Source organism: Peromyscus maniculatus, chromosome X, assembly GCF_049852395.1.
Source record: "Peromyscus maniculatus bairdii isolate BWxNUB_F1_BW_parent chromosome X, HU_Pman_BW_mat_3.1, whole genome shotgun sequence".
In the NCBI taxonomy this organism is placed as follows: Eukaryota; Metazoa; Chordata; class Mammalia; order Rodentia; family Cricetidae; genus Peromyscus; species Peromyscus maniculatus.
The window spans coordinates 31,558,241-31,570,825 of NC_134875.1; the positions used below are offsets into that span (position 1 = coordinate 31,558,241).

Consider the following 12,585-nt stretch of genomic DNA (forward strand, 5'->3'; position numbering starts at 1 on the left):
AGTCATGGTGAAATTAGCATGAATATTCCACATTTCCTAAGATTTACATTGAGCAAAATGGACTTTGCTTTCTAACCTTATGGCAGAAAAAGTATGACTTAGTAAGGTTTTGTGTTTGATAAGTGAAACCATACCTATCTTCAAAACATCATTTCTTGAAACTTGACATAAATCCTAGAAGAAAAGTACACGTATTTTTGAAAGAAACTAATCGGTCAATTCACAAAGTAGCATTCTGAGCAGTGACTTCCAACCCTTAAAGGGTTAATTGTTATTGAATTTCCTAATACTTTATAGTAGATTTATTAGTCTGCAATATCTGTTTCACAAAGCACAGTACTAGGAGCATAACAGCTATTAAACAGGCATTATGCACTGGCTTCTAAAACCCTTATTTACTAATTTTTCACATCCCATAAATAGTTACTATAACAAATAAAATCGCATTCTAAATTTTCTCTAGTACATGGTCTAAGATCAAACATTTTCTGTATTCAAAGAATTGAATTCATGTTAGAGTTTGCATTTTATTGATACTCGCTATGGATTAGACTCAGTCAGTTAAGCCTTTTCCAGGCCAATTGACATACCCTGTCTCCGATGTCAGTCTGAGAAAATCTTATATAGTATACTACATCCCCGGATTACCTTATCTAAGTATTACATGGACATTTCAGATGATATGTCTTGGCATGTGGTCATTTTTCATTAACTTATTAGGGATTGTTAAAGCGTCTTCCCCTCTCTTTTGACACCTTGCTGTAATTGAATATAAATTCACTATAAAACAGAATGCCAGATATTCATGCAGTAGGTTGACTGGCCTTCACTGGCGAATAGCAGAAATGATGTTCACGTTGGATATTGTAGCAATAAATAAATAAATAATAGATAGATAGATGATAGATAGATAGATAGATAGATAGATAGATAGATAGATAGATGGATAGATGGATGGATAGATGGATAAAATACAGAAATAGAAGTGTTTGCTTTTTGGTGTAGGCTAATGGAAAAATACCATCAGCATACTGGATTTTCTTTTCTCACATATTAAATGACATGGTTACTGACTCTAACCATGTTAAATTCTAAAATTTGGAAGGAAAGGGAAAAAATTCAAACCATGAAGCATTGCTATGTTGCAATATTGCAATATCTATTTTTATGTTGTTGTTGTTGAAAGAGCAAAGAAATAATTATCCCCCCACCTACCTAACCAGTCTCTTCCAGAACTGCAGCCATCCAGCTTCTTAAGTCTTCACTCTTTCAATTATTCAAAAGGCTTAACATTTTTTCCTTCTTAAGATCTCTGTTCTGTTTTCCCTAACACTTTGGGCTTCCTTACCCTTTCCCTAAAGGCCCCTCCCTACCTTGTGGTGCTCCTTGCATTAAGTCAAGGGTATTTTTTTTCCTCTTTTCCTCTCTCCTCCTCCAGGCAGCTGTTTGGGATTTTTCTTTGAAGCTCAAATACAGCCATCCTCCAGCTTAAAAAAAAAAGAATTGGCAAAAAGTATGCCTTAAACTCATTTGGAGAGAGCAGAAAACAATATTAGTTGCTCATAATTCTAAAGTTTAATATATTTGAATAAACTATTTGAATGTAATGTTTTTTATCTCCGTTTTAACTTACTTACTAGATTATATATAATATATGGCATACTGAGAAAAGCAAATAATTTTGCTATTTTAAGCATAGGTGTGCTGTATAGATCACACATATTCATTCTATAAGAGAAATTGCTTTAGAGGGCATCTCTCTATACTTTATACTTACTGTACTCATTTATTTCATTATATTTTGTGCAACCAAAATATTGTAGCTATAAGCTATTTTGAGGATGCCTTTTTTTTAACCAGAACCTTGTAAGAATCAAAGCGAGCATAATTTTAAGTATGAAAAGTGCAAAATAAGCACAGAATTCTAGCTACCATAAATAAAAGGCCAGAATTCTAACTTTGCAAAAACTCATTGCTAGCAATGGAGCAGGGGAAACATGAGGACAGTTAAGTGAAAGCTAGTGGTCTTGTTAATACTTACATACTCTCTCTTTTTTGTCTGAACTTTGTTGCTTTCCAGAGATAGAATTCTGTGAAACACCTCCTACTTTGTGCTCTGGCTACCAGACAGACATGCACAGTGTTTCCCGGCATGGATACCAGCTAGAGATGGGGTCTGATGTGGACACAGAGACAGAAGGTGCTGCGTCACCCGACCATGCGCTGAGAATGTGGATAAGAGGCATGAAGTCAGAACACAGTTCCTGTCTGTCCAGCAGGGCCAACTCTGCACTGTCCTTGACTGACACTGACCATGAACGGAAGTCTGATGGGGAAAATGGTAAGAAAGCTACATCTGCAATTTAGATGAAACTCGGGGAGAATGGCTTTCCCCCTTTGCTTTGTTATCACTTCCTGTATCTGCCCATCTTACATTTGGCATGCAGAATACAAATACACATTAGCAGGTTCCCAAGAACAAGGAGTATACTTAAGATTCTGGCAAATAGACACATTTATTTATAACGACACAAAATAGTCTTCATTTCTGAGGAACCCCCTAGAGAAATTATCTCATGTAGTCAGCAATACTGTGAATGTCTTATTCATTACTCACCTTTTATTTTCATTTTTATTTTCCAGTGCTACCCCAGTGGGATTTATTATAGGAAGTATTCATTTCATGTGTTTTGGCTTTATATCAGTGTATGAACAAGGAGATGAACAATTATATAACATGCATATTCTCTGTAGGGACTCTCTATTTTGATCCAAATTAACTTGCTGAGTGTATAAACAGATTCACATTAACCACATTAGAATGAAATTATTTCACAAACACCATTATTTTAAAGACACCAGTCATTTGCCAGACAATAACTACTAACAGCAATATCATTATGTTGTAATTATATATGGTTTCCTTATACATTTTAGAAAATGAAATGTTTTCGCTTTTTAAGTTTTGAGGAAGTGTTTAACTTATTTAATGTATGTTCTTCTGCCTCTATCAAAAAAGTAATTTCATAATAAGCACATTAAATGATTATTAATCAAATTAATCTACTCATCATACTCTTTGCCAAATTTTTATATAAGTTCTCTTTTATCCACATTCATGCCGGCATAATAAGTGGATTAAACCATTTTAGAATGACAAATTCTGTATATTTTCTCTCATCTGAGGTTCCTAGATTTTATGCAACCACATAAAATCATTTATATATTTTAAATAGAAACAAATAATTTTTTCTAGGAGAACAAAGGGACAGGGAGAGCTGAGAAAAAAGGACAGTAGAAAAATATACTCGGTATTCAATATACACCTGTAAGAACAGAATTTTAATGAAAACAAATAGTAAACAAAAAATATAATTTTCTATGCTTCAGTCAAATCCTCAGAACTGTTTGAAACCTCATTCTGGGAGACAAGTTCCTCTTCTGGCTGATGCCCTTTCCTTTTTCCAGCATGAAGGTCCTTGGGAAATTCTTTGGGATCCATTGATTCAGTAGTCTGGTAGTCAGGTTGAAAGAGACAACTCTTTTCAATATCTTCCTCTCTGCCAGGCTGGTTATAGCCCCTCACATAAACAATTGCATTAAGTTCAATCACTTGAAACATACACGGAGAACGGAGTTTCCCCCTAGACTATAACTTTCCATCTCTACTTGATTCTCAAATGGAGGTTTCTTTAAAGGGGGGAGGAAAATTGTAGAATTAAGTAGGATTGATGTTTCCACAACTCTGAAAACAATAAGCACTATTGAATACTAACCTTTAATGGGGGAATCTTATGATACATACATAAATTATTTTTCATTAATGTTATGTTTAAAAAACACTTGATGCAATGTTCATGTTGAAATTTGAGGAATCTCAGACAACTTGAACAAAGATTAATTAGTAAAATGTTTACTATTACAGGTTTTAAATTCTCTCCTGTTTGTTGTGACATGGAGGCCCCAGCTGGTACCACTCAAGGCAAGTGTTTCGAAATATTTGACTACAAGTTATTTTTACCTCAACCAATCATGACACTTACCTAGTCCACAAAAAGAACATTGATCAACTAACAAGTAACACACAAGGCTAAACAAAATCAAATTATCAGAGATTAGCCCAGGGACCACATACTGGCTTGCTTTTCTACTTTAATTGTATGTATTATGATTATGAAGAGAAGCTGAAGGGAGGTGGGGATAAGGACACGACATGCTTTCAGGGAAAATACTCATTTGTCTTGGGGTTCTGCCCTAATTAGAATAGCTACCTTTTGTTCTTGTTTTTGTTTTGTTATTTTGTTTTGAATTTAGAATGGCTTTAACTTTAACATGGTATAAATCTGATGCTGTCATAACTTTCCAATTGGCCTTGGTCCTTTTCTCAAGACGCTACTATATTGGCCTCACAATCACATTTTGTTCATGTCATCAATTACAAATAACTCATAAAAAAAGGAAAAGAAAAAAAGGAAAGCTAAAGGCAGGCCACCATTTAATGGGGGTTTTATTTTTGCAATACTTCAAGATTGGGGCATTGATGATTGTTTACTTTTTCCTTATTGTACTCATTGCCTTTGCTCCTTTGCAAAATGATATGAAAACAATATTTATAAATGATTTACATGACTCAGGTTGAACCTTATGGTAGGTCCTCGCATCAAATTTTTAAAAATTTTGAGGTGGTTGAAATATAAAGACATAGAATAGTAATGATAACATATACAATATTAAAATTTACTATTATTGTTGGATCAACATTTCTAAATCCCCAAACATACCATCATATGCTTATCTCATTTCAGTCTCAGACCTATTATCCATATGTCATTATTTCTTTATTATATTATAATTATTATTATAATTATATAATATAATGTCTATTATTATATTATAATTATTATGTAATCGCATCATTTCCTCCTGCCTCTTTTGCAAGAAGAAAGGTTAAACAACAATTTGTAAGCCCATTTTATAGTAGAATATTCTCCACTCCTGTCCTCTCTCTTAGACCATGTTTTTATGTGATGTGAACTGAACAGCTCTACTTAGAGTTCTGTATGTCTTACTCTGACTCCTACTATTTCCAACAAGGAGTTTTTTGAGACCCCAATTATAACCTACAGTAAGTTTTTTGAGATCTCATTTATAACGATTCCACTAGTGTAGAAAATGTAAGCTTCAACTGATAATAACCAGGGCTGGCCTGTATTTAATATTTTCTTAGAGAAAACTTGAAAGTGTAAATGCTTTTCTTTTCTCAAAAGCATGTTAATTTAAATGAAAAAATTTCAACTCATTTAACTTGGTGTTTGCATGCAAATGGAGCTATTTATTTCCCACTGATATCATCCATTCATGAAAGCATGCCTAGCAGGATATCTATCTCATTAACTCATTAACTTGAATTTATATATTCTATATTTGAAACATAAAATCCTTAAAATATTTTTGATTTATAGGTTTCAGCAGCTCAGATTCCATGCCATCCTATCTCTGTGGTTCAATTAGTCTCAGTGACATTTTATTTTCTCTCTGCCTTCTATACTTCCTGTTTTTTTCAATTATTGATGACAATATGGAAACAATATTATGAAACACTTCAGGATGATTTAAGCCTCACTACTGTGAATGAAAGATACAAACTTAGATAAGGGAGATCATTAATTTGAGTGAGTTATCCAACCACAATGATTGAAATCAAAAATGCTTACAATTCTGTCCATCACATGTATACTGTATAACCTAGTGGTACTTAGTGGTTCTACTTGCATTTCTGGAATTTTGCCTAAACAGATTGATTTCTTTCATTTCATTAATAGACCAAGTCTTTAAAAAATATGTTTTACTATTTTATCAACCCTGTTTTGTTGCTTTAAGTTTAATTTAAATCTGTAACTTATTATAATTTCTAAAGAATTATACTAAAACTCAACCTCACTATTGGACTATTTAAATAAGGGAGGGAAAATAACAAGTAACAAAAATGGATATGTTTTTCTAGGGTTTTACAGAACTACCAGAATATTATTATATTTTTGAGTCCTGCCCACTTGTCCTAAGACAATCCTTTAACATCTATCAATACTTAATTTTCTATTAAGAAAAATGAATATTCATTACTTAGTGTAACCCTGGGACCTGAGTTTGATATCAAACTTCTTTCATTATAACCTTCTCACACTTGCATTTCAACGATTTGTCATAGACTAGATTTTCACACCTCACAAAAGTTGTTATCAAGCATTAGACTGCTTAGACAAGGGGCCTGCTTTATTAACTGTTCTACCTCCAATAATGAGCCACAGCATCTAGAGCATAATTACAGAGTAGATAAATAAGAATTATGTCATGTTATGAGGCTGAGGAGTTTAAAGTAAGAGATAATATATTTTTCATGAATTATCTTTTATCTTGTGATTCTCTTTAAAGAATAGAAATGCTACATCGAATCAGGCCTATGGTTATCTAACAAGCAACTTTGCTCCTGACAAATGATCACCTCATCATTTCTTAGAAGTACATGACAATACTACTTTGTATTAGTCAATGTTCTCTAAGAACAGGGCTTACATAATGAATATCCATATATTAAACAGGGGATTTATTAGAGTGGTGGCTATCTCATTAGGCCAAAAATGATTATTTCATGACTGAAAGGCCAAGAATCTAGTAGTTGTTGAGTCTTTGAGACTGTATGTCTCAGCAGTCCCAATCTGGTGCTGGAGTCCTGTAGGACTCTTAGAGAGCTGCTGGTCTTTAGTCTATGTTAGAATCCTGAAGAAGTAGGTACTGATACCAAGGACGGGATGCCTCAGCAACAGAATGGATGAACTTACCAGTGAGAGTGAGGGCAAGCTGACCAAAATCAAAAGCTTCCTTTCCATGTCATTTTATGTGCCCTGCCATTAGAAGACATGACTCATATTTAAGGTTTATCTTCCCAAATCAAATGACCCAAGCAAGAAAGTACCTCACAAGTGTGCCCAGCTGTTTGGGTTATAGTTGATTCTGGATGTTATCAAGTTGAAAACTATGATTAAACATCTAAGTCCACCCCTTGCCAATTTGAATACAAGCACATTTTAAATCATGCTTGATTTCCAAGTGGAAATAAAAACCCAGCCATAGTTATCATTTCTGCAACTGGTCACATGGCATTAGCTGGTATTTATATCTACTTTTTTCTACTACCCATTCTGTATTTCTCCCACTCATAGAAACCACCTCAGCTAGTCTTAGTTCTTTTCCAGGAGGAGTGAACCTATACTTTTATTGCTGAAGGGTCTGTGCCCTTGTCACCCTGCCTGAATCAAATGGTTGTAATTTCACATTATCATTAACCACAGGATGTGGTACTAACAAGAGACGCCCTAATGGGTCTCCTGCACCCCAAGCAGTATCTTTCTTATCTCTATTATGAATAAGTGAATCAATTCCCCCCCAGAAGTCTGAACCAATCACCCGGTTTTAATGTTGTTATTCCTATTTCAGTCAGTTGACTTATGGGCATCAGAAGTCCCAAGGGGCCAGTTAGAAATCTGACCTCCTAGCTCAGTGGAATGTTGTTTGTCTACTGGCAGGAGCACTGCACCATCTGGAACCAACACTTTCTATGCCAGCAGAACTTAAAGTTATAGGAACAGGAAGCAAAAATTTCCCTACTGGGTCACTAGGGGTGATAGTACATAGAACCATTCCCACTTATACAACTTCATTCCTGGACCTGTAGATTCTTGCTATGGGAGAAACATTACCATATATTCAGGTTAATGCTATCTAATTGTAACTACATCTTCAAATGCCATTCTACCTTTCTGTGAAGTCAACTGTTTCAGAATGGTGGGCAACATAATATGACAGTGACTTCCTTGTGAGTAGACCAGTTACACACTTCTCTGCCTATAAATTGAGTTTCTTTGTCAGGGGCAATTCTGTGTAGAATGCCATAAGAGTGGATAAGGCACTCTGTGGGTCATGTATGTTAGGTTTGTCAGAAGTATCACGTGTAAGAAAGGCAAATCCATAAAAAAAGTATAAATTCAATGCACTGTCATTTCCACATAGGAAGTGGGCCAATGTAGTCAACCTGCCACCTGAAAGCTGGCTGGTCACCCCTGGGAATGTTATCATATAAGAAGATCAGTGTTAGTCTCTGGTCTCTGTTGCTGGTAGATCTGGCACTCAGCAGAAGCTGTAGCCAGTTCACCTTGGTGAGTGAAAAGTCTATTTGTAGAGCCCATGCACAACCTCTATTTCTGCCACTCTGTTCATGAGTTTATTGACAATAACAGGGAATGCTGTTGAAAGATGCTGACTCTCTACAGAATAGGTCATCCTATCCTGTTGTTTAATGACCTCTACTGAAGTCACCTTTTAATGAACACATACATAGTATGCAAGTCTCTTCACATACTTTGAGCATTTGGAAAGATCTATTCAAATACTTATTCCCCAATTGTGTTTCTCACAAATTTTCCAATCATATTCTTTCCAAATCCCTGACCATCCAGCCAACCCATGGGCTACAGCACATGAATCAACAAACAACTGGACATATGGCCATTTCTCCATCTAAGAAAGATGCACAACCTTGTGTACTGCCCAAAGTTCTACCCACCATGAAGATTTCACTTCACTGGTATCTTTCAGGGTTTTCTCAGAAAGGAGTTACGATGATGCAGCTGTCCACTTCTGGGTAGTGTTTGTACAGCATGCAGAAACAGAACCATCAGTAAAAAGGCCCTGATCATCTCTTCCTCAGTCAATTGCTAATAAGGCATACTTCATGAGGCTATAGGTGCATAGTTGGAAGCAGAAATTATGTTAAAGAAGTAGAAACCATAGACATTAAGGCAACTTCATTCTGTAAATTGGTTGTATCCTCAGGACCTGCTCAAGCCCAACCACATGCATATTACTTCCATTTGATAATAGATTACTGCTGTGCACATCCCAATTTATTGCTTGGAGGGATCAGACAATTTCCAGATTATTATAAGCAGCTCAAGTTGACTGACAATTTGGTGGCCCATTGTCAAATGTTCGTTTTCCACTAAGGCCCAATAGCAGACCAAGAGTTGTCTCTTAAAATGAGAATAGTTGTCTGCAAATGATGATAGAGCTTTGCTCCAAAATTCTATGGTTTCCTTTGTGATTTGTCTATATGGGAGTGCCAATGGGTCCAGGCAACATCCTTATCTGCTACTAATGCCTCAAGTACCATCAGGTCTTTTGGATTACATCATCCAAGTAGTAGAGCAGCCTACACAGCAATTTGAGCTTGCTGAAGGGTATTTTCCTATTCCAGTCCCCATTCAAAGCTAGCAGTTTTCTGTAGCTGGAATGTTTCTCAGTCTTGCCCAGCCCCGTGGTCCTGCAGATGCTTATAAAATAATTAATCAGAGGCTTATATTAATTACAAACTGTATGGCCCATAGCTTCAGCTTCTTGCTAGCTAGCTCTTTAATCGTAAATTAATCCATTCCTATTAATCTATATGTTGCCACATGGCTGTGGTGTTACCAGTCTGCTGGCATCTTGTTGCTCCTTTGGCAGCAGCCTGGCACCTCTCTTCCTCTCTATCTCTTTCCTGTCTCTCTGCTTGGATTTCCTGCCTGCCTCTAAGCTGCCTTGCCATAGGCCAAAGCAGCTTATTAACCAATGGGAACAGCATATATTCAAAGCACACAGAAAGACATTCCACAGCAGCTTTCTAATTTACTTGATGTATGAGATGGGATAATATACTATAGTAATAAATGTGCTGCCTCTAGAGTCCAAACAAGGCTTCTTGGTGGTGGAAAGGTTCAGGAACAACAAATTTTACTTCACTTTAGAAGGAGTATCTGTGCCCCACACCAGTGGACTCCAAGAAATTTCATGGAGGCAGAAGGCCCTTGAATTTTGTTTGGATTTATTTCCCATCCTCAGATTCCCATATGTGTTACCAACAAATTCAAAGTGTTTTCTATCTCCTGTTTACTTGGTCTAATCAGAATAATGCTATCAGCATTGTGGATCAGTGTGATATTTTGCAGAAGAGACAGATGATCAAGATCCTTTCAAACTAAGTTATGACACAGAGATGGAGAGTTAATATACCCTTGAGGTAAACTTGTAAAAGGATACTGCTGGCCTTGCCAGCTGAAAGCAAATTGCTTCTTGTGATCCTTATGGACAGATATCAAGAAAATGGCATTTGCTAGTGCAGTAGCTGTATACCATGTACCAGGAGATGTGTTAATCTGCTCAAGTAAGGATATCACATCTGGTACATCAGCTGCAATTGGTGTCACTACTTGATTAATTTTGCAATAGTCAACTGCCATTCTCCATGATCCATCTGTCTTCTGTGCAATGAAAATAGGAGTGTTAAAAGTAGATGTGGTACAAACCACCACCTCTGCATCTCTCAAGTCCTTGATGGTGGCAGTAGTTTCTGTTATTCTTCTTGGGATATGATATTGTCTTTGGTTCATTATTTTCCCCAGTAGAGGCAACTACAGTGACTTCCATTGGCTTTTACAATCATAATAGCCCTCACAAAACCAATATGGGAGTTCTGCCAACTTCTATGTACATGTCTCCCAATTAAGCATTAGGGTAGTAGGGAAATAATCACAGAATGAGTTTGGGGACCCACTAGGACTACTATGAATAAGAATTCATCCAAAATTTCACTAGTCATCTGACCTTCATAGACCCCTACTTTAACAAAAGGTCCACATTTGCACATGCTCCCAGAATCAGTATCCTTAAAATTCTGATTATTTCCTTCCCCAAGTATACAGTTTCCCTGGTAAAAGGACACGTGCCACTCTGTGGAAATATTGGAGGAAGCTAACAGTAAGTATTTTATCAAGGCCCTTGTTCAGGGAACCCTGACCATCTTTTCATTCAAATAGTTCATGGTTTGCAAATATGTTCAAGTCTAGAAATTGTTTCAGGGCCAAGATTCCCTCTTGCCACAGTCTAATATAGCCTTTCTTGGATTTGTCCAATAATTTTCCTGCTTATACAGATCAAGTAAAGCATAGTAGGCTTCTTAATTATTACATAGTTCTAAGATAAACACAATCTGTTAGTCAGTGTCAAAATTCCATATAAGACTTGCCACCCTAAAATATCACTTTGCCTATGCTGCCTGTTACGTGTCAGGCTACTATTAACATTGCTTCATCTGTGCTTCCCATTGCCATAACAATGCTTACCTTTGTCTTTGGTGATTCAGTGTTGCCACTTGGCTCCTTCTACTCCCGGGCCCAACCATAAACCATTAAATTTAATTCATCCAAATGAGCCACAGTATCTAGAATCCTAAGGTCTGGCACAAGAAAGGTACAACCATAGAGTTCTTCAAATGCACTGTTACCTTTCCCATCATTTTGAATGTTATAATATTAGTGAATGATACTTCTGGAGGATCAGATTTTGCACAGTGTACCCACTCTAGCCTTGCAGGTTCCGTGAACTTTAAAATCCTTTTGTCAACACAGCAAAGAGATACCAAACATTTTCATCTTCTTTGCAATAGACCATCTTATGACAAATTTTGGCTATGCAAGCTTCTGTACTAAACCTAGAATCACCACTCCGTGGGCCCATATCAGAAAACTCAGTCTGATCCAGTTTTATATTCCTTCTACCATTATTGCATGCCCTTAAAATCCACTCCCACATATATTCCTCAGACTTCTGCTTGAATGAATTAGCAAACTCATTAAGATCTTTAGTGGTGTATTACACATCCTCGTGGACTATACTTCTTATCTCTCTAAAAGCAGGTTTAGCTTCGAGTCTGGTTAAAGTTCTAAAAGCACTATAGGTGGACACAGAGTAACATCACTATTGTTTTATCTGACATCTCCTTCAGGCAAGATCACTACTAGTCTAGCAGACAATGAAGGCTCAATTCCTCAGGCAAAGGTGGAGAGGTCAACACTGCCTTAGATGGGAGTGGAGAAACAGCCTCTGCTAAGGGTGAAAAGACTATTTCCTCAGGTGAGCTAAATCCTTCAGAATCTGAGGGTTCAAAGGCCTCAGTCTCAGTGGAAGCCTCATACACATCTCCATCACCAGTTACAGGATTCTTACCAATACAATCAGTGTACTTATTTAATCACTTACATCTTCTGAGGCTGGGATTTGACTTTTCACTGAAATACAAATAATCTTATACTGAAAGCATGGGTTTGACTTCCCATAACATGAAATCTATGGCTAATGAGGAGAATATTCTCTTCCATGGCACACTTACAAACTCTTAGGCTCTTTGTATGCATCTGGAGCCAGACACTTAATTGTATCTCTGAGCTCATTCTTTCCTTTTGTCACTGTATCCTAAGATATAAGTTGGTTAGTTTTATCCATTTTTTTTATTTTTAAGGAGTTCATTCTTATCCTTCACTAATTTATCCAGAGATGCTAGAAGTAACCAGGCAGAATCTTTATTTTACTTTATTTTACTTATTTTTCCACAAATTGTCAAAAGTTTTATGTATAAAGTCACTAAATTCCATGTTCCTTATTATAGGTAAATCAGAACAATCAAATGAATCTATCCTAATAAGTTCTTTAACTAGT

The 12,585-nt window shown here is 36.3% G+C and overlaps 1 protein-coding gene across 1 annotated transcript in view; it reads left to right on the forward strand.

Moving 5' to 3' along the window:
* Nucleotides 1-12,585, forward strand: part of Tenm1 (teneurin transmembrane protein 1) — an 827,344-nt gene that overhangs the window by 322,577 nt on the left and 492,182 nt on the right. The window contains exons 5-6 of the mRNA XM_006981543.4: nucleotides 2,081-2,341; nucleotides 3,926-3,982. Of these exons, the coding sequence (XP_006981605.1) occupies nucleotides 2,081-2,341; nucleotides 3,926-3,982 (318 nt within the window). The remainder of the gene's footprint in view (nucleotides 1-2,080; nucleotides 2,342-3,925; nucleotides 3,983-12,585) is intronic.